A 20,991-nucleotide genomic window follows, 5' to 3' on the forward strand; every position below is an offset into this window, starting at 1 on the left:
CGCTAGCCCGCGCTAACCCACTGGGACTTACTCCTACGCTTACAGCCGCAGTCTCCCAGCGCTTAATGTATGGCTGCGTCGTCAAGAAAAATCACACCCCCTGTTCCATGGAGCTTTCTCGATGTCATCTATCTCCTGTCTTGTGCTCTTCCGCCCCATCTCATCTCCCTGGATCAATCATCCATCCTACTAGTGTGCCAAGGGATCCTGCATGACCACTGTCCACCGTTGTTGAATCCATCGCCTATTCTCTGCTCCACCAGGGACGGTCTACTCCCACTATTCCCACTGCTATCGTTGATTGCTTCAAGGCTGATCCCTCCCCGCGGAGCTTTCTTTCCTTTCCTCACCCATTTGCTCGATACTCCCCCGGCTAGCTTCTTGTCAAGCGCTACCCTGCCGACCGTCATCTGATCCTGCGGCCCGTTAAGCACCGGTTCCTCATCCTTTGCCATGTTGCTCATTCCAGCGGTCCCACTCATGGAGACCCGGAGCCCTGGGTCGGTGAATGCGGGTACTGCCCTCTTCTTGGGGTGACTGGGTGGGCCTGAGGAAGAAAGTGCAAGTCTGCGCCTCCCCAGGGTTTGGGGGCTGGATTCCTTCCATGTCATATCATATCAGAGGGTGGCTCTCAAAAAGCCGGTGTCGTCCTACGAAAATGGGTAGCCGCTTGGATCCAAGCTCATCGTTAACTCTGCACCTCTAGTTATTATCCGGGTCGTGCGGCACAGTGGCCGGCGGCATCGTCTACCAGACTCTTGGGACTCACTAGACCTGTGGAAGGAAGAGCTTCACGTCTTTGTCCTGCCTTGCAGACAGCCCGACTGCTCACTCTTCTACTATATGAACCCGGATATCACCTCCTGTGGTCTCTTTCATTCCATATCAAGCCGATGACACGCGCACATATCCGAGACTTCTAAGTGTCTGGGACAGTTCTATTTCTATGTTCTTTTCATAGTGCTTCTCTACTTCAATCGACCTCTAATATACCGTCAATCTACCTACCCACTCACTCATCTCAACCTGTTACCGCCGTTCCTACCCCCCTGTTACTAGTTCCCCCCCGGCGCTTCACTTTCCTCCCCAGTTTGTCGCGCGCCTGACATCCCTGAGAGGCCCAATTGATTGGCCTCTTTATGTTTTCCCCGATATCTTGTCAATATTCGGCGGCAATGTCGTTTGGACACGGCATGACTAACCCCGGGCAGGGGATGGAGGAGTACTACGAGCGCATGCAGTCACAGTGGACCGAAGTAGATGCAGTATGTTCCTAGCGTCCAGAAGATTCTTTACAATGACTGACTCGTTGGATCGTTAGGCCCAGTATGGCGGTATCAACCACCCTTATACCTCGGCTGCGCCGTACCAGTCGGCTTCCATCATGACGCCCATGAGCCTTCCCGATAGCTCTTTTACCCAACCCCGACCAAGCCCTGTCCTGAGCCATCATTCCCAAGATTTTCAATACGGTGTGAATGAACCTATACAGCCCCACGGATTCGACATGACCGCGTTCCCCGGAGAAGTCCCACGGACTTTACCACCCGGCTACGAATATAGCCAACCCGCCTATTCCTTTCCACAGCCGCCTCCGAAGCGGACTCGCAGGAGCCCCAACCCGACAGCCGCGGGCCCCGTTAACATCCTCCCTCATCCAGAGGGACTCCAGCGCCTTGAACAAGAGCGCAGGCAGAGCCACGTTGAACCTCACCCACCCCAGCGGCCGCGGGCTCCCGGTCGAGGCCGACGGGACCCGCAAGCTGAAGAAGAAGACGCATTCGTTGAGCGGCTGCGCGAGCAGAATCTGGCTTGGAAAGTCATCCGGGAGATGTTCCGGGAGACGTTCCACAAAGATGCGACCGAGGCGCGTCTTCAGATGCGATTACTGCGTCGACGCAAGGAGCGCCTCGCCCGGTGGGATGAGAGCGATGTGAGTACGTACGCCACCCTGACCTCCGTACTATGACCCGAGCACCTGCTAACCAGCTCGTTCAGATTCAACTGCTGATAAGGGCTCGTGACTACTGGGAGCATGAGAAGTACAACTTGATAGCACAGAAGGTAAGATGGATGCAGGAAGCTGAAGGCCCACCGTCTGACCATATCCAATAGATGAGGGAGTTAGGAGCAAGGAGGGAATACAGTCCACAACAATGTGAAGCGCAGCTACGTTATCTTGATGCACGCAATCGGGCTCCACGAATATCGGCTTCTCAACTTTCTCGAAGGCGAACCACGAAAGCCTCTCGCGAAGAAGGCCCCAGCACGACGACAGGATAGTATGGGGTTTATGCGGCTCTAATTTCTTTCTGGGGTTGCTTTTGCTATAAGGAATGGTGTTAAGGTTGGTTTGATTTGCATGGGAAGCATCTACTTCATCAATATACGGAGTACGTCGAATTGAACTATACCCAGTAATGAGCATTAGTACATCCTATGGTTCACACATATCCATTTTGTTCAATACGTCGTAGTCACTAGAGGGCTAGCTTTCCGAGGCGGACCTATACTCTCTTCATTGTAGTCAGACCTAACAAACATGACCGCAGCGCAGGGAACCGAACAAACCAGCTGAACGGAAACAATGCCAGGAAGATCCTTCCACGTAGCCGCCACTATCCTCAAGGATCCGGGGCTGACCGTCCAGGTGGCGCCCATGCTGTACGACTCGATTCTCTCTAAGCGCCAGGCTAATTCCTTCGAACACCAGAAGAATGACACAACTGCCGATCGGAACTCTAAAGACTACCTTGTAGAACGCTGATGGCAACTCCGTGGCGCGTCTGGCGGCGAGGCTTTGTTCCTTTTCGGATACATGCAGCGGGCGTGGAAGCGCTCTGGGGATTCCTTTCGGTTACTGAAGGCTGAACATCTTACGCGAACGCCTTGGAATATCCCTGTATATGCAGAACTCGACAAGGCTGACCCTTGTCTGCGGTTCTCGGTGAATGTGTGTACTCTAGGGTATGTATTCTGGACGGGACTTCTATAACCACCGTGCTACGCCGTCATACGCAGTGTCGACCCGCGTGGAGCGGTCCTTGTTCGTGTCCACCGTGAAGCCGCCAGGATGAAAAACCGTGATGTACCCTTTATTCCAGAAGTCTGATCGATCAGTCCTGTACCACGGAAGAGCGCCGCGCCGAGAAACCTAGCTATGTACAAACGACGCGGCGTCTTCTCCACAGTCTCTTGTTGCATACATTAGTCCTCGTCAGAGTCCAGATCCTCCTCGACGACGGGGAACGTCAGGAGGGCCGCCACACCGCCCAGCCCGTCCAGTCGCCGGCCGCTCTCGTGGTCAGAGCTCAGCACGCGCACCTCGCCGCCCTCGACATCCCGGACGCGATCGACCAGCGACACCCAGCGTTTGCGCTCCGCCACATCTTGCGAGCGGAACAGGCGGTTCGAGATGATCAGCACGCCGCCGCCGGGCCCCACGGCGCCCTGGTCAACCGCCGACTCGACCTCGCGCGGCCCATACGTCGCCCGGTTGGTCTCCTTGCGCAGCTGCTCCATGAACTCGTCCATGAGCCGCGTCTCGCGGGCGTACTTGGTGTCTGCCAGCACCGTCTTCACCGACGGCGACTGCAGCACCTCCGACAGCGAGTGCAGGTAGCCCGACGCCGAGTGTACGACGATGATGCTGGGCAGGAGGCGCTTCAGCGCCGGCATGCTGCTCGTCGCCACTCCCTGGATGTACTTGTGGAATCCTGCGGCCACGAACCCGGGCGACGCCAGGAGCACCGGGCGCACCGTCTCGCCGTTGTTCATCGCTGTCGCGCTGGTGTTGAACTCCATCTGTCGCAGGAGCGTGTCCAGCGTGACCTGGTAGAATTTCGTCATCCCCTGGTGGTTGTCAGCCTACGGGACTTGTGTCTGGTGGATGGGCGCTGCAGACCTTGTCGTGATCTCCACCGCCGTGCCGTTTCCGCGGCACCGACATCTCGACCTTCTGCTTGAGGATCGTCCGGAACTGCCCGATGAAGCAGATGTGCGCCAGACCCTCCTGCATGACCACGGCGACGGCCTCCGCGCGCCGCTTCCCGCCCTCGTCGACGGCATCCTTGAGCATCTCGACCGCGATGCTATCCCAGCCCACGCCCTCGCCGTCGGACCCCGTCTCCTTCTCGAGCGTGAAGTTGCGGTTCAGCTCCAGGTCGAGCGTGTGGTGCTGTCCGACTTTTGTGTAATCCGTCTCGTTGAGGATCTGCCCGCCCACATGCAATTGCGAGCTCTGCGGGTCGAAGTCCAGGTTCTTGACGCGAATCCGGAGCATCAGCTGTACGCGCGAAGTCGACGTTGAGCCGGTTTCCTGCGTGGATGTGACGCGCCGGACGGCTTTGGCTGTGAGGAGGTCGCCCGGTCGGATGAGGTTGTATGCGTGCCACTGGGGGTGCTGGATCAGTTGCGTCATTCTCTTTTTGTTGGGTTGCAGGCGCTGCGTACCATATCCTCAGGCTCTTCAGGACATAATGTCACCGTGCCCGAGCCATTAAGCTCGACCTTGTTCTTAACAAGGCGCATCTTGCGCGGTCAGGTCTATTGGCGGGGCGTGTATAGACAGATGCTGAATGTGTCGAGTCTCGAGCGGGGCGGGGCTTCGTTTCCGTGCTGGACCCGTGGTAATGCGCTGACCAGGAGGATTTCCGAGCCGTATGGAAGGTGCGCGACACCAGGTGCAATGGACTATATGTTAGCTGGTATAGTACCGGGGAGGACGGGCTATGAATATTCTGGTAGCCACGGAGCTTGGGTGACGGTTTGGCATCATCGATGCGGGCGGTGGCCGACCACCCAAAGGGGCTAGCGCGATGTTATCGATAAGGCATGATTGCCCTAAAACCTAAGCTACCTGTTTTGGATAGCATCTGATTGATTAGGGTTGCTCATACGTTATCCCCCAGCTGATCGAGAGGAACCAGGGGTACAATATAATAACAATCCGGAGATCCTCAGATCCCTCTGGATGAAGTCTGGACACTCTCCCTACGGAATGATCTACTATTTACGCGACACCGCCGAGTTCGGCCTGCCATGAGGTAGGCCCCGCAGTGATAATCGTTCTCCACCTAACCATGATGAAGAATCCCAAGTCGTTAGTCCGAGGGACGGACCCAGACGGTTACGCCATTCGTGTATAATAAGAAGCGAAATCCCTCCAGACTGCGTCTCCGTCTATCAACATCAAGACACGACATCGAATTTTTCCTTCACGAAACACTTCCCTTACCATGGCTCCGACTTCTCTTCAGTCGACCCAGAAGATGGTCTCGGGATATGAGATCCCGGTCGTTGGCTTTGGCGTAAGTTCCATTTCAGGAGGTGTTGAATCCCATTGCTAACCTCCCTCGATCCAGGTATACCAAACGTAGGTGTCTGACTGCCTACTGGAACATGAAGTGTCGCAGCATGAACTGACCGCACCAGACCCCCCGACGTCACCGAGAAAGTGACCCTCAAGGCATTGGAGGCCGGTTACCGCCATGTAGGCATTCATCCCCAGCTCACAATACCACAGCATCCTGACAATGGGACCAGGTCGACAGCGCAAAGTACTACGCCAACGAGGCCCAATGCGCCGAGGCTATCCGCAAATCAGGCATTCCTCGCTCCCAGATTTTCTACACAACCAAGGTCCCTGCCACCCACATGTCCTATGAAAAGGCCAAGGAGGCCATCGAGGCGAGCATTGCGGACGCCGCTAGCATTGAATACATCGATCTGTAAGGCCGCCTTCCTGTTCCCCCAACATCTTCATCAACTGACGACAAAGCGTGCTGCTCCACGCCCCGTACGGCGGAAAGGAAGGCCGCCTGGGCGCCTGGCGCGCGCTCGTCGAGGCCCAGAAAACGGGCAAGATCCGCTCCATCGGCGTCTCCAACTACGGCATCCACCATCTCGAAGAACTGGAGGCCTACATCAAGAGCGGCGCCGGCGGCCAGATCTCCGTGGGCCAGTATGAGATCCACCCCTGGTGCGCGCGCGAGGACATTGTCAATTGGTTGAAAAAGCGCAATGTCGTTGTGGAGGCCTACTCGCCCTTGGTCCAGGCGACCCGCATGGACGAGCCTGTTCTGCAGAACCTGGTCAAGAAGCACAACAAGACCCCGGCGCAGATTTTGCTCCGCTGGAGCTTGCAGAACGTGAGTTATCCCTCATCATATGTAGTGTTAGGTGTTGATGCTGACCTATTACAGGGATACGTTCCTCTTCCCAAGTCTGTGACCGAGTCCCGCATCATCGAGAACACCAAGGTGTTTGATTTTGAGCTGTCGCAGGAAGATATGGCAAGCTTGAAGACCGGTATCTATGCCCCGGTCTGCTGGGACCCTGCCAAGGACGCTCGTCTGTAGATGGCGTCTGCGAAGGAGTTTATTTTCAGGAGTCAAGTGTAAATCAATAACATGAATAGTATATAGAGTATACTCGGTACGAACTGCTCAAGCGTAGATCAGTGCATATGCATATTGGTGTCTGCATGAACCCACTAAATATAGCCGCGTCGGCAGAACGTATTACCGCACCCCAGCTACCCGCATGGAAGCAGCGATAACAACAAACGCTCTGTTGCACCTGCATCCCCCGCTACGACAAATTAACCAATTTGGATACCACAGTTCTTTTTGGCTCTCCATGTCTACTAAACCTCCCCTCGTCAACCCCCCGGCAGAAACCCCCTGAGCATCCCTCGTCCCCGGACGCGCCATGCCCGACCCGCCCAAACGCATCATCATCGAGAAATCCCGCACCGTCCGCCGGCGATACCAGCGCAGCAACAAGCGGTTCCAGTTCACCGCGTCGCAGATCGCGCAGATCGAACGCGAGGAGGAGCGCGAGCGCCGGGCGCAGAGCCTGCGCGAGAAGGAAAAGAGACGCATTGCCAATAAGAAGAAAAAGGCGGAGAAGGAGGCCAAGGCCCGCGAGGAACGACGACGACTCGGTCTGCCCGATCCGAATGCCCCAACCGTACCCTCGAGTCAACCCCTGCTCTTCAACTTCCTGAAGAAAGACCCGCAGCCCGATACACAGCCTGGCCGTTCAGGTGACGAGACCGAGACGCATGCCGAGACGCCTGGGAGCGGATCCAGCGAGGAGGACGATTGTGAGGTATCTGGTCTGGATGACTACGCATCGGATGATACCATCGTTGCGGACTGGCCAGAGCCCAAGGCTGATGCCGGTGTGTCTACGGTGACCGGTGGAGGGAATGAGGGTGACAAACCGGAAGAAGAGAAGGAGAAGGCGCAAGAGAGAGACGACGATGAGTTTTCCGATTGTTCGATTTTCTACGACGAAGACATTATCAAGGAGGCCGAAAAGATGGCAACCGCGCTGGATGTGGGTAGACAAGAACCTCAGACCAAGCTGTCAAACCCGGGCCCTACAAAACGAGCATTCTTGAGAGCGGAGTCGTTCCGGGACGAAACTGCCGACTTGCTCGAGGCTTTTGCGCATGAGATTATCGATTGTCACGATGGATTGGGACGGGACCTGGTCCGATGGAATGCGGGCTGAGGCTTCTGTGGTTGGCGATATGCCTCTATTTGAACCGCCCCCAGAGGCCTGGGTCCAGCCGACCCGACGGGCGGCGGATCGGATGGCGGTCGCCCCTCGTCGGCTCGCGCGTTGATAAGCTGGGCGGGCGGCCCTTCGCCCCGCCCTCTGCTGGTATTCCGACGGAATGTCCTCAACCACAGATAGCTGCGGTTGCATGGTCTGATGAGTAGGGAGCACCTCAAGAATGCTACGAGGAGCTGTAGGAGGCGATGAAGATGTGAGAAACATCGACATCGCACTCGACTCGCACAAAAAAGGTCGAAATGGAAGTCACAATACAAACAGAGGAGCTTAACCGTCCGATCGCCGATGACGTCGACAGGGCCTTTCGAACAATGAGGGGCTCTCTTATTTATTTCTCTGGCGCGTTCGGATGCCTCCTTCCTGGTCCGTTATATTCTAGCGGCTTCTCCTTTTCACGGTATCAACTCTCCAACCCCGTCAAAGTCGAGAAAATCCAACACAATGCCTTTCATCACTGTAAACGACCACCAATTGCACTACGCCGATAGCCATCCCGACGGTGCGCCGGAGAAGGGTCTGACCTTCGTCTTCATTCACGGACTCGGGTCCTCGCAGAACTACTATTTCCCGGTCATTCCGTACCTCACCTCGAAGCATCGCTGCATCACTCTGGACACCTATGGCTCTGCGCGGTCCCCCTACACCGGCCAGCCGGTCTCCATTGGGTCCATTGCCGCCGATGTGGTCGCCGTGATGGACGCTCTTCGTGTTTCCCAGGCGGTGGTGGTGGGCCACTCGATGGGTGGATTGGTTGTGACTCTCCTGGGATCGCAGTATGCCGATCGGATCAAGGGAGTGGTGGCTGTTGGTCCGACTCATCCGTCGCAAACTCTGGCAACTGTGATGAGCAAGAGAAGTGAAACTGTCTCCGGAGGTATGGATTGTGATCCGTTTGTTGATTAACGGCTTTCCGGCATGTTTGCTGACGCAGTCATAGCTGGAATGGAGCCGATGGCAAACAGCATCCCCTACCAGGCGACGGGATCAAAGTGCCCGGATTTGGTCAAGTCGTTTATCCGCGAACTCCTCATGGGACAGAGCCCCAAGGGCTACGCGGCTCTCTGTCAGGCTATCGCCACCGCACCAACAATCGACTACTCCGCGATCAAGGCCCCCTTCCTGCTGCTTGCCGGCGAAGAGGACAAGTCGGCGTCGTTGGAGGGATGCCAACACATCTTTGACCATGTGTCCAGTGCGAACAAGAAGATGGAGGTGTTGGCCCAGGTGGGACACTGGCACTGTCTGGAGGCGCCGGACTTGGTTGGAAAAGCCATTGCACAGTTTGCCGAGGGGCTGTAATGCTGCAAAAAAAGTCCATGTATATAGGAAGAGTATGCACTTGAGTCTGTAAGTCATTGGAGTCTTGTAGTACCAGTACCCTCTTTTCGCTTGATATGCTTTATCTACTCATCGTTCTCTACAGTCTCCAAAGGTGTAGAAATCTCTAGTAGGCGATGAGTATGCGGAAGCATGGAAGAATTGCGGAATTCGCTATAAAAATGTACAGAGAACAATGAATAATATATATACTGGGTTCGTTTTCTTTCCTCCAAGAAGGGTTTAGGCACCGTTCGTCTTCAAATTCTCACGGACCAGCTTGACATCGTAGGTCAGCTCAAGACCCGCCTGAGGATCGCCCTTGCGCGGCAGGAAGTCGACAATCAACGAGTCCTTCACGGCGAAAACAGAGTCGTTGGTGAGGTAAGGGTCCTTGCGGTCGAAGATCTGGGTGGTGAGAGGCTTGTAGCCGTCGTGGGTGGCCTGCACGACACAATGATTAGCCGCCGTCTCGACGGACCCAAGTGCGCGCTGGAACAACTTACAATAATGTGAATGTGCGCCGGGCGGAAGGGATGTCTATCCATGAGCTTGAGGAGCTTCCCGGCGGGCCCATCGTCGGGGACCGGGTACGGCGTCGGACGCAGACAGTAGAAGAAGTAGCGACCGTCGGCGTCGGTCTTGAATTTGCCGCGCAGGTTGAACTCCTCCTGGTTGGGGTCCTGCTGCTCGTACAGCCCGTTCGTCGACGCCTGCCACACTTCGACGGTGGCGCCGGCCAGCGGCTGCTTGGTCTCGAAGTCGATGACGCGGCCCTGCATGAAGGCCATCTCGCCGTCCGTCACGCCCTTGACGATGTTGGCGCCGTTCTGGCGGTAGGGCGTGTCGGCGCGGAAGAACGGGCCCAGAATGGCGGTCGCCGTGGGCGCGTCGGCCGCTTCGTCGGCGAGCTTGAAGGTGATTTCGTCGACTAGACTGTGCACGGCACTTGGTTAGTTCGTGAGCACGTTGAGGAGGAGGGTCAGCGCGTACGATTCCAGTCCGATCACGTCGCAGACTAGCTGGCCCTCGTTGCGCTTGGCGTCGCTCATCTGTCCGGCCCAGTTCATCAACTGCACGCCGGCCATCCACTCGTCCACGGTCAACTCGTTTTCGCGCGCAAAGTCGTGCACGTGCCGGATCAGACTGGCCATCAGCTGGCGGAAGCGCGGCTCCGTCTTGGGGCCCATGGCGCTAATGACATTGTCGGTGAAGTTGGGGTCGAATCGGTGAGAGGCCATGTCGATGTTGGTATGTGTGTAATATCAACGAATGGTCAAGATATGAGACGTGGAGAGGTATAGTGGCGACGTAGATGACCGAGGGACTTAAAAGAATATTAGATTGCGATATACAGATGGGATAGATCAGAATTCGAGAGAAAAGTCTCTGTATGCATGCAGGACCCGACGGACTATATAGGATGCATCGTGATTGGAAATGCTCGCCTTCCGGACGGCACATGTGCCCTGGGTTGGCAAAGGACCCCGCAGGAGGCGGTTCGACCACGCTGGGGCGGCAATGTACTCCGTACAGTCGGAAAGGCGACAGAGGGTGTGGTGTCCATGGATGCAGCAGTGGCCCGTCGGAAGAGGAGGGTTGGCGACGATCCGATTTCCCCGCAGAACTGTCGGATGTCGGATCGCCCAGGTCATGTGACATACACACATTTGTATAGCCTCAACTGTCACTCGGATTTCTTCCAGTCACTATCATACGATCTGCCCCATGCTTCCTCCATATTCCCGCGTCTAGTCATCTACTGACGTTTCGCTCCTTCCGATCCCATCCGTCGGGCCCTTGGGGATGTCCCTTCTGCGTAAGTTCCGCCGGGAGTTCCTGAAGCACCTGGCCCCTGTTCCCAGATCTTCCCCAGACCGCGCTTGCGCTCCACAACCACATCGAAGAATTCCATGGGCACGCTCATGGGACCCCCATCCTGCTGTGCCATTCCTTCGCTAAGGATCACCCCGTTCTCACTGCGCCAGAACGGACACCCAGCGGCTAGGGCCTTCTTCAAGTTAATATAGATCAGGACCTGCGCATCGCGGCGCATTCCCGAAATCACCCCGGGGCCTTCCGTCGGCGACGTCTTCGCCGACTCCACCTGCGCAAGCACCGAGTCCAGAGAGGGCCCCGTCGCGAAATGCACCTGGTTGCGTCCCATACTCCGCAGACCGCCCGACGCCAGAATTGCCGGCCACGACGCGTGGAACGTTCCGTGCACCACCGTTGTCGGCAGCTTGGATTCATCGTCCAGTGTCAGTCTCTCCAGAAGCGACTCGGCTTCCACGCTCTTCATGCTATGGCCCTGCGTCGCTCGGATGAGGAAATGCGTGGGGTCGGTGTCCGTCTTCGCCGCCGCTAGCGCCGTCTGCGTCGCCGTTTCTTGTCCCGCGCTGGTCGTGGGGACGGCCGAGTCGGTAATAGACGTAGGTTCTTCTTGTTGTTCGGCCTCTGCATTGCTGGTAGACTCCGTCGTAGTCGTAGCTGTGGACGATTGGGCGGCCTTGGCCGAGGGGATGTGCAGAAGCGCGAACCGCTTCTTCTCGTTGTTTGCGACGACGTCAACGACCTCTGAGAACGAGGCTTTGAGCGATTTCAGACGGTTCCATGCTAGCTTTCATGCGACTCGTTAGTAGACGCCTTTTGCGCCTGGACAAAAAAAAAAAAAAAACACTTACCACGTCCGCCAGATTGGCGTACCCCTGTGAATCCATCTTCAATCCTTCCCTCTCCGCTGCGTGTCGCAAAAGCGTGCTCAGCGCCTTGGAGACTAATACGTCTCGACCCTGGGGGCCTCTGCCCCTGTTTCTGCCTTGTTGCGGCATGAGGATAGACGTCACTGGCGGTCGGCACGCCGTTCGTAGAAAAGTCGTGATAGATGCTTTCGGCCGTCGGATCGTCGGCTTTTATGGTGATGTTCCGTCAGAATCCTGCGACAACGTAGAATCCCACCAGGCCGTGGACATGACTCACCAGGATGGTTCACCGGTTGATGCGTTGGAGGGTGGTCGCTGCAGCCACCTCGTGTTGGGTGGCCTGGACGTACCGATGAGAATGTCTCTTTACATGGCGATGTTAGAGATTTGGGAGTGACCTAACAGAAGGAGAAACTCCAGCAGTTGACTCACTGGTTAGGAGGGGAATTTGGGCGCGTTGTGGTTGTTGAAGATCGGCGGAGTTGAATTTTGGTACGGCGGGCTGGATGACACTTCCGAACCTTTCTACAACAGCACAAGACAAGATCCATTTGATTCATTCATCCCTGCATAATGGGTATATTACCAGAAAGAACAATGCCGCCTAACACACAACGCAGACGATAAATAGATGATATAAAGGGGTAAAAATCACCGGTCACAAATACATCTACACTCCGCCACTGGGCACACGCTATGCTTCGCAAACCACTCCCGGGCATGGTGTGCGTGGAATCCATGATTGCAGTTGATACAGAATACGACGAACCGCCGCATGAGCTCCGCCTCAGTGGGCTTACGCGGCTCTTGGCTCGCATCGGCGGCTATGGAAGCTTTGGACATGGGATCAGGAGATCCCAGCCACAGCGTACAGACTCCGCACCGGGGCATGTGTCGGCCGCAGCGGGGACAGACCATCCCCGACATAGCAGCAGCGCCCAACGGGTTCCCGGGCGTTGGATGAACGACCTCCCCAGAGCTCGACGGGGTCAGTTGAGAAGACGCGTCATGTTGGGTTAGCGGGCGCGTGCAGTAGTTGCAGGTCAAACTGACCTGCTGTCGTGGGGGCTCGACTAGCTTCCGGCCATCCCAGGTAACAGCAAACCGACGCGATCCGACATCGAACCGCGCGCGTTCTATCTGGAGCTTCCAGGAGTTCATCTGCCAACGGTATGTCTCGCGCCACGCTTCGAAGCGGGCTCTGCGGGACACGTCGTTGATGAATCGGGGAACAGTGTGGCTCATGGCCATGACGGAGGTTTGAACATCGTTGAATTTGTTGATGTAGGACTGGAACAGGTCCATCGCAGCATGACCCAGGCCTGTGAGCACGACGCCTTCAATGTCACCCTCACGGATGACGTCCTCGAAGGTCTCGTTGAGATAAGCGGAGAGATCATCATCAGGAAGCCAGCGTAAAGCGACCTCGATTCGATACCTCAGAGGTAAGGTCGTCTCCTGAATTACCGACTTCCAGTCCCCCTTGCTCACGAGGGCAAGGATGGCGCGGGCGTAGGGGTCGGTGAGTTCTTTCGCGATCTCAGCGCAGGTGTCTTCCCAGTCAGGATCCGTGTCGCCTTTGGCCGCTCCAGCAATGGCCATTGCAAGGAGCTTATGTGCTTGCGTCGGTTCGTGGCTTCTCAAAGCCAGATACGCCAGTTTGGCTTCGTCCTGGAAGACAGCCAGTGCGGCAGCTTTTGTATGCTGATTATCTGCAGACAGTGTCTTCACAAGCTCCTCCAGTTCGCGATGAGACTGTGCTGCACCGCATAGTCGGAGGCAGAGTCGGCGATGTTCCGGATATTCAGTACCACATCCTTTGCTTTCAGGTAAATGAAGCTGCTCTTGTACCAGATCCACGATAGTTTCACGTATATTTAACTCTGCACTGGGGTCGATTCGTCGAGCTTCTGAGCTCTCCCCTGAAAACAATCAGTGATCCTGGTGGAGATGCGTAGAGTATTCGAATAAACACGTACCCACGTCGTTGTTCCAAACGTCATATACTCCCAGATAGTTCAGATCTAGACCGTTTGCAACCATTGAATCGTTCGATGAATCCAACCGTGCCCCTGGGACAATGTCAGCGCCGTAGGGAGACCACCTCACACATGACTTACGCTCAACCCAGTCCCAGAATCCTTGTAGGGATGGATCATCCGACAGTATTCGCTTGTTCTGCGATTCGTCGAACAGATATCCTTCCTTGCACCGCAGTCGGCTGACTGTTAACAGGGTCAAAGCCTCTTCGACGGTCAGGGGGTTGTTCAAGGTGCCTAGAGATAAGGCCCGTTCTCGAGCCTCGCGGCTCGACAAAGGGGCGGCGGGGTTGCTCTGACGGGAGAGCTCTTCTTCGCTCAGATCAGGGAGGATGCGTTCGCGGAGATCCTCAACGATCTCTGCAATAGGTAATCCATGGCTGGACGCTGGCTCTATCGTTTGAAAGTCACATTCGCCGTCTGATTTCGCGTACGCCAATACGCCTTGAGAAGAGAGTCGCACGGTAGGCGGCGGCGGCTTCGTCGTGACGATGTTGACCTGGCCATCTCCAGACAGTGTGATGGCACTGGGTTCATTTGACGTATTCAGATTCAGAAAGTCAAACGACACTACTCTGTCGGACTCCTTATAACCGCGAGTGGGGTGATCGAACGGACTGAACACATCCCGTACATATTTAGTATAGATCTGCTCGGGGTAGCTTCTGAGGGACCCGTGGCCGAGAGTCTCATCCATGGACGATCGGTATTCCTCTGCCGTATACTCTTTGGCCATGTCATAAGTTTTGAAATGCCCAGTGTTCGCCAGAACACCTAGACATCCCCTCTTTGTCCTGGAGAACCGGAGACTCCAGATGGACGATTTTGGAGCAACGACATTTTTGAACTCCAAGGCTGGATCAGGTTGTCCAGTATCCAGGGCATTTGTGGGACCCACGCCAGGAGCAAATCGGGGACCTACTCGTCGGTCCCAGACGCATATCGTGGGTTCATTGGAAGCAATACACGACGCGATGTAGTTCTCGTCAAGCCAATCGATGGCCAGGTTATGGACACATCGAGTAGGGAATTGCAGGGAAGGGTTTCCCGGACCCTCTGCTATCGTTAGCTGCATGCGACATAAACCTAACAGAAGAGGACAAACGACAGGAACCCACCTCTGAGATCGTATATTCGAACAAACTGGCCCTTGACACCAGCGACCAGCGTATCGGGCTGGTCCCTGAAGAACTTCACGCTGGTAATCGGTTCCGAGCTGGCCAATTTGCGCAGGGGCTCAACAAGGGATTTCGAACCCCGCATGGCCAGCCGTTGATTCACATCCCAGATATTGAGACAAAAATCATTGCGCACGCGATCCAGACCGGCCGCGAGAAGTCCATGTGTGCTGAACGCGACAGCGTTGCAGTACCGCTGATGGCGAATCGGAAACGAGAACGACTCCTGCGTCTCGCTGTTCATGCGCAGAATGGTCGCATCGCCGGAGGACTGGCCCACCGCCACGAGCGATTCGTCAATGGGGGACCAATCGAAGGCCCGGAACGCCGGCACTTTGGTGTGCGTCGACAGCACCTCATGCTCGAGGTTATGTCCGTCGAACGAGGTCACCTTGCACAGTCGGAAGGCCTTCCCCGCGACGTCCACAGAGAGGAAGCGTTGCTCTGCGGCCGTTGAGGACGGCGACCAGCGAATCGCTGTCTCCATTTCGCTCTGCTTTCTTTTCTACCCCTCGGGTTTTGTGAGCTCGATATCGCAGTATGAATACGACTCAGCCGACGTATCTGCTGCGTCAACCCCAGCGGCCGCCCACTCTGTTTCCAGCTTCCACGCTGGCCCAATTCAGGCGACGAGGCGCATAGTCGGATGGGCTATATTATTGGAGAGGGACCGCGATAGTAATATGGATCATCCAGCGGAGACGAACATGTAGTAATCTGGAGAGAACGGAATCGAATCACCGTCACCGAAAGGTCGCTATCGTCGCTCAGCGCGTCATTGGTTCTGGGTTAGTCCTGATTGGTTACCTGGTCCGGGGTGTTTTTTTCTCGGGCCGACCAGATGATCCGCGCTATCACTTTTCTAAATTTCCAATACTTCGTTCTCCAGCATCTCTCTCGTTCAGTAAATCCCTCCCAACCCTCCTCAGCCGTCGACCTCCTCCTCGACCATGCCGAGAGACTACTCCCGATCCCAGTCCCCGGTCTCCAACCCGACAGGCGACCGCAACTACCGCGATCGCAGCGACCGTCCTAAGCGCAAAGACCGCGATGTGTCCGAAGATGCGCCGCACCACGCCTACCGCAAGAAGATCAAGATTCCAAAGAAGGAGCACCCGTATCCGTCCGTCAATGAGTTGAAGAAACGCATCCGCGACGTCAAACGTCTCCTGAACCGCGTCGATCTGCCGGCCGATGCGCGGATCGTGCAGGAACGAGCACTTGCCGGATACGAGAATGATTTGGAGGAGGAGATGCAGCGACGTCACCGCTCGGCGATGATCAAGAAATACCACTTTGTGCGGTTCCTTGGTAAGTTCTGGGTGTGCCGGTCGAGGCGACGGCTCTGTTTTAAGCTTACGCAATGTCGACTAGACCGGAAAACCGCTACGAAGGATGTGAAGCGTCTTGAGCGCCGCGAACAGGAAGTGTCTAAATCGGACCTCGATGCCGTAGCGAAGGAGAAGAAACTCGCGGCGTTATCCCAGAAACTCGACATTGCGCGCGTCAACCTCAACTACACCATCTACTACCCCCTTACCGAGAAGTATATCGCTCTGTACGCTGCGGTGAAGAAGAACAAAGATGGCACGACAGATGGAGCCGCCGATGACTCAGACGTCGATGCGGGATACAAGCTTGTCCATGCGACCAGGGAAGAGAAGCCTGCCATGTGGCATGTCGTGGAGAAATGCATGAAAGATGGGACGTTGGAGCTGCTCCGGGAGGGCAAGCTGGATACTCCCGATGTGGACAGCACGGGCAAGGGCAGTCAAAAATCGAAGATAGACAAACACGCCCAGAGTAAGACAGACCAGACGAAGTCGAAGTCGAAGAAGTCGGAATACAAGGACACGAAGCACGCGACCAAGGGCAAGGGCCGTAGCGTCACTTCGGCCGCCTCTGATGAAAACGGGGATGAAAGCGACGGAGGCTTCTTTGAGATGTGATATCGCATATCAACCGCGAGCATTTTAGGAGTTGGTCAGCATTTCGGGTTGTCTATCTTCGTGCCTATACTTTATCAGACTTACCTACATTCACGCTATATCTTATACGATACCCAATTAAGTATTCTTTCCATAGGACAACCATTTGTATGGCCGGAATACATGCACCGATGATACGGCTTAAGAAATAGCACTTTGAAGATATTGCAATGTTCAACGTTGAATCTAGAAGTCAACTGCCTAATAATAACATCCTTATAACGCCAACCATCGCCATCCACTTCTAGATACAGAGGAAAAAAAGAATGACCCATTGCGTTTCCAACCACGTCCACACTGATCGCACAATCATCCTTGCCAGTGCGTACAAGTCTGAAATCAATGTCAAAGATAGATATGTAGCTCGGACACAAAGAAACTTCCATGAAACACCTTGTCAGTGGGTAGACTGTGCCAAACCCCGTAAAATCACGATTCTTCGTCAGATCATATATCATAGCATATTCAGAGCCTTGAGCGATGCTTTTCAGTTTCCAATATGTCCAGCATTCGGCAGCCCTTGGTAGTGAGTTGACGTTCAGCAGGTTTCCGGAACCCGTCATGTTGAAAAGCAAGCCAGTCGCCAATTTGTGCTAAACGCGCTCGTAAATGCGAAACTCCGGAGGCAAAAGGAGTGCAAAGCTGGATGTGAACAGTCCCTTTTCACATGACCACGCATGATCCTCCGCTTTGGGCCCTCCGGCGTCTTCCAATGCCCATTCCTTCTTCCTCCTCGTCTTCCGCATTGTAGAGTCTCTCGGCCTCGCGGGCTCGACGACGTCTTCTTCTTGCGCCAGCGCCTATTGCGCCAGCTTCTTCTGTTGCCATCATGTAATCGGCCCATTTCCGATCAAGTCGACTTGCGGCTGCCAGATCGCCACGCAAGACTCGCTTGTTGTGTTCGTCCACGGTCATCTGCCAGCCATAGAAGCACTTGAGATACACGATCTCATTCGGGTACACGGTCGGCGGTGGCGGAGGGGTGATGGAAGACATCACCATAGGCATGTTCGGGGCGAGCTGACCAGGTTGGTTTCCTTGTATCACCGGGGCGGATTCGACCGTTTGTGCCACCACGGAAATAGTCGGTACCGATTTGCGTTTGCGCGGAATATAGGCATTGCTCGAGAGAACTTCCCTAACTCCAGCCCATGTGACGTTTGCGCAATCGAAGACGACCAGCCGCAATCCAACCTTGGGAAGGCTATCACCATACCCGCGCTTGCGAACACGGCTACTGGCTTCCATCAGGGTAAGGTCGGAGACTCGTGTATTATCCATCTCTACCGACCGAAGCGAGAGACAGCTTTTCATGACTTGCAGCATGCCGATATCTCCCAAAGCTTCACAATAACTAACGTTGAGATGCTGAAGGCAGACGGCACATGGGGACTTTGCCAATTCAATCAGAGTGTTGTTAGTGATTCGCTCCATGTCTTCGAGCTCGAGGTGCGTGAGAGACGGGGTGGTTCTAATGACCGCAATTATGGAGTCATCGCTGAGCTCTGGGCACTGTGACAGCTGCAGACCTTCCAAGTAAGGGACATTATGGGCGAGACTCTTCACTCCGTCATCCGTCAGATCGGGGCACTGGTGAATATCCAGGTGTTTGAGGCGACGAGGTGGGACGATGGGGCGATCGAGCAGTAGATCCATCACGGGATTTTCGCCGTGCATCAGGACTTTCAAGCTCTCATCCGTGAGGTCGGAGCGACTCATGATCAACCGTTCTAGGGTATTTTGCTCAAACAACTGAAGTGCGAAAGACGTATCATCGAACCCGTGAATTTCGCTGGCTCGCAGATCCTTCAGTTTCGGACAGGCTTTCACGACCTTCTTTAAACCGGCCGTAGTGACGCCCGTGCACCACGAAACGTTCAAGATCTCTAGATGTGGACACGACTGGGCGATGATTTTCATAGCCGAGTTGGTCACACTAGTCAACCCGGACACGTTGATGTACTCCAGGCGAGGGTTCCGAAGGAGAAAGTAGTGAACCGAGGTCTTGTCAATGCGACATCCTTCAAGCGAGAAATTGACGACATTCCGGCACAGGTCGGTAATGCTCTCACCCTCAGCCTGCCATTTGTCGCAGAGCTGAATACAACCCCGGAGGTTGAGATGGCGAACAAAGGGCCCCCCGGTTTTGATAAGCTTCACCAGAAACTCGCTGGGGATATCACGATAGTATTCGGAGGTGTCGACATTAGTCCACAACTGCCCATCATAGCACATCTTGTACCACGTTTTGGAGACGGCCGAGCAACGAATGATTTCCTTCGGGGTCAGATACAGGAAGATATCCATCTTGATCTCGTCAGGCAAGTTGCCCCAGAAGTCAAAGACCTTCTTGGGCTTTGCGATAACGGGTTCTTCTATCGCATCATGGCTGGGAGATCCTCGCGAACCCGGCCGTAAATCGGTGGGCATGGGAACTTTCTTCGACTGAACAGAGCCCGGAGATTCGGTGCCGACGAGTCGGATGCGAGCATTTTCCTCGTGGAGATCGGCTGGCGAACCTGGCGGACCCGAGGTCATCGGGCGAACATTCAGTCCGCCATAGAGTTGAGAGGAGCTGCCGTTGCCAAGACATGGTGTATAGGCGGATTGCGAAAGCGAGACACAGGACAAAGACGCTTTTCCATCGCGCCGATATCCCGTCGAAGCGGATCGGCCGCGTCTGGTTAAAGTCGGGGACGATGAGATCCTTTGGAGGCTCTGTAGAAGTTTCCGGCGGCCCTTGAGCTTGGGAGGTTGTTCCAGAGGGATTTGGCCGGTCGATGAGTTCGGACTTGCGGGAGAGACCACTTCTGGCGAAGGCGCGATCACATCGGGGTTGGCGGTAGCCATAACGGAATTGCGGAAACAGTAGACTGCGACACTTGAGCGTCCAGGAGGAGTATCAACACCGGTTTCGGATCAGTCGGATGCAGTCCAGGCACCAATGATTTCGATATAGAATCGCAGAGTGTCTGGCTAGTAGGCGCTGATGATGGCGACGTGTTGCGGGATTCCGCCAGGGTATGTATCTTAGACAACCATGATGACGGTTACGATCCAGCCCAAAAAGTCTAGTTACCTGTGTTGTTCGAAGGGAGGAAGTCGATCGCGAGATGGAATGCGAAACTCAGCCCGTTCCTGCGGATGAAGAGTTCGAGGGAGAAGATGATCGACAGCAGCAGCCCAGGTTGTCCGACCGCAATACCAGGCGAGAGCGAGAAAAAGAAAGGAAAAAGAGGGAGGTCGATAAGGGTCAGCTGTAAGTGCAGAGTGATCAATCCAACAACAAGGTTGTGGTTTTCTCGGCTAAGACCCGTAACGATTGTACCATGGGACGTTGTTGACCGCGTAACCCCCGAGGCGCCGGTTGATGCGGGAAAAACGACTGACTCGGTTTATCGACGTCACCGGGGCATCATCCAAGGAAGTCGACGGGAGTTTATGAAGGGGTAGAGAAGAGGAAGATAGGGTCGAGAGGCTGTCAGACGGGCGGAAGGTGTTGTGGTCGAGAAGCAGGCGAACCGATCGATGGTTGGCAGGGAAGAAATGGCTCTCAATCAGTCTGGTCGATGCCGGTTGGACAGGACCGACTCCGTAGTCAGACGACAGACAGCAGACGCAAGTCGTCTCTTGAGGCCAGTAGTGACAAGTAATGTTACGGTATGCAGCCCCTCTCCGCCACAGCGTCCTTATCGATTGGAATCGATAGACAATCCGATAGTGGCCCCCACTTTGGTGGTGAGCGGAGCCGTATGATTACCAACAAATACCGATGAGTGCGTTGAAGGGGGGGAGGGTTGAGAAAAGGAAGAGAAGAACTGGAGAGGTGCAGTAGAGATGTTTTAGATGATCTATCCTTGAGAAGAAGGACTGGGAGGAGAGATTGGGAAGAAGGTAGGTGGGTAAGAAGGTAATGTACTTGTATTGGAGATTGTTGAGTTCTCCTGGCTGAGCCTGGACCAAACGGGAAATCGACTAATTCACTCATTCACTCTCTACATTCACCACACTTGAGACCAGTCCAATCCAAAGGAAGAATAATTCTCTGTAAGATTCCCCCTTTCCATGTGCACAGACTGCATTCCATTGATTTATTACCTCCCGTTCTTCCTATCCATTCTTGGCCGGCCCAAAAAGTGGTATATCAAGACAAGAGAAAATTTCCCACACATCCCTATCA

At 55.1% G+C, this 20,991-nt stretch overlaps 10 protein-coding genes across 10 annotated transcripts; 5 read left to right on the forward strand and 5 right to left on the reverse strand.

Annotated features, from left to right (window-relative positions):
* Positions 1 to 1,175: 1,175 nt before the first annotated feature.
* Positions 1,176 to 2,283, forward strand: ATEG_09597 (uncharacterized protein; the record flags this gene model as incomplete). The annotated part of the gene is made up of 4 exons (XM_001218218.1): positions 1,176 to 1,265; positions 1,322 to 1,933; positions 1,999 to 2,064; positions 2,116 to 2,283. 4 exons carry the CDS (start codon positions 1,176 to 1,178, stop codon positions 2,281 to 2,283), a joined length of 936 nt encoding a protein of 311 aa, XP_001218219.1.
* A 924-nt stretch (positions 2,284 to 3,207) lies between these two features.
* ATEG_09598 (putative translation factor pelota) lies at positions 3,208 to 4,530 on the reverse strand (the record flags this gene model as incomplete). The annotated part of the gene is made up of 3 exons (XM_001218219.1): positions 3,208 to 3,852; positions 3,905 to 4,393; positions 4,453 to 4,530. The coding sequence occupies 3 exons, from the start codon at positions 4,528 to 4,530 to the stop codon at positions 3,208 to 3,210; spliced, it is 1,212 nt and encodes a 403-aa protein (XP_001218220.1).
* A 707-nt stretch (positions 4,531 to 5,237) lies between these two features.
* On the forward strand, positions 5,238 to 6,359 carry ATEG_09599 (aldo/keto reductase family protein; the record flags this gene model as incomplete). The annotated part of the gene is made up of 6 exons (XM_001218220.1): positions 5,238 to 5,309; positions 5,364 to 5,374; positions 5,434 to 5,491; positions 5,545 to 5,729; positions 5,780 to 6,149; positions 6,204 to 6,359. The coding sequence occupies 6 exons, from the start codon at positions 5,238 to 5,240 to the stop codon at positions 6,357 to 6,359; spliced, it is 852 nt and encodes a 283-aa protein (XP_001218221.1).
* Positions 6,360 to 6,711: 352 nt separating this feature from the next.
* On the forward strand, positions 6,712 to 7,521 carry ATEG_09600 (uncharacterized protein; the record flags this gene model as incomplete). The annotated part of the gene is made up of 1 exon (XM_001218221.1): positions 6,712 to 7,521. The coding sequence occupies one exon, from the start codon at positions 6,712 to 6,714 to the stop codon at positions 7,519 to 7,521; it is 810 nt and encodes a 269-aa protein (XP_001218222.1).
* A 507-nt stretch (positions 7,522 to 8,028) lies between these two features.
* Positions 8,029 to 8,886, forward strand: ATEG_09601 (alpha/beta fold hydrolase; the record flags this gene model as incomplete). Its single annotated transcript, XM_001218222.1, has 2 exons — positions 8,029 to 8,461; positions 8,525 to 8,886. 2 exons carry the CDS (start codon positions 8,029 to 8,031, stop codon positions 8,884 to 8,886), a joined length of 795 nt encoding a protein of 264 aa, XP_001218223.1.
* Positions 8,887 to 9,147: 261 nt separating this feature from the next.
* ATEG_09602 (intradiol ring-cleavage dioxygenase) lies at positions 9,148 to 10,145 on the reverse strand (the record flags this gene model as incomplete). The annotated part of the gene is made up of 3 exons (XM_001218223.1): positions 9,148 to 9,348; positions 9,411 to 9,840; positions 9,898 to 10,145. The coding sequence occupies 3 exons, from the start codon at positions 10,143 to 10,145 to the stop codon at positions 9,148 to 9,150; spliced, it is 879 nt and encodes a 292-aa protein (XP_001218224.1).
* A 518-nt stretch (positions 10,146 to 10,663) lies between these two features.
* ATEG_09603 (tRNA 2'-phosphotransferase) lies at positions 10,664 to 11,735 on the reverse strand (the record flags this gene model as incomplete). The annotated part of the gene is made up of 2 exons (XM_001218224.1): positions 10,664 to 11,524; positions 11,589 to 11,735. The coding sequence occupies 2 exons, from the start codon at positions 11,733 to 11,735 to the stop codon at positions 10,664 to 10,666; spliced, it is 1,008 nt and encodes a 335-aa protein (XP_001218225.1).
* Positions 11,736 to 12,257: 522 nt separating this feature from the next.
* Positions 12,258 to 15,067, reverse strand: ATEG_09604 (uncharacterized protein; the record flags this gene model as incomplete). The annotated part of the gene is made up of 4 exons (XM_001218225.1): positions 12,258 to 13,528; positions 13,586 to 13,678; positions 13,727 to 14,701; positions 14,764 to 15,067. The coding sequence occupies 4 exons, from the start codon at positions 15,065 to 15,067 to the stop codon at positions 12,258 to 12,260; spliced, it is 2,643 nt and encodes an 880-aa protein (XP_001218226.1).
* A 706-nt stretch (positions 15,068 to 15,773) lies between these two features.
* Positions 15,774 to 16,772, forward strand: ATEG_09605 (Efg1 domain-containing protein; the record flags this gene model as incomplete). Its single annotated transcript, XM_001218226.1, has 2 exons — positions 15,774 to 16,134; positions 16,198 to 16,772. 2 exons carry the CDS (start codon positions 15,774 to 15,776, stop codon positions 16,770 to 16,772), a joined length of 936 nt encoding a protein of 311 aa, XP_001218227.1.
* Positions 16,773 to 17,474: 702 nt separating this feature from the next.
* ATEG_09606 (F-box domain protein) lies at positions 17,475 to 19,661 on the reverse strand (the record flags this gene model as incomplete). The annotated part of the gene is made up of 1 exon (XM_001218227.1): positions 17,475 to 19,661. The coding sequence occupies one exon, from the start codon at positions 19,659 to 19,661 to the stop codon at positions 17,475 to 17,477; it is 2,187 nt and encodes a 728-aa protein (XP_001218228.1).
* Positions 19,662 to 20,991: the final 1,330 nt, after the last annotated feature.

The sequence above is a fragment of the Aspergillus terreus genome, genomic scaffold (assembly GCF_000149615.1).
Source record: "Aspergillus terreus NIH2624 scaffold_15 genomic scaffold, whole genome shotgun sequence".
NCBI lineage: Eukaryota > Fungi > Ascomycota > Eurotiomycetes > Eurotiales > Aspergillaceae > Aspergillus > Aspergillus terreus.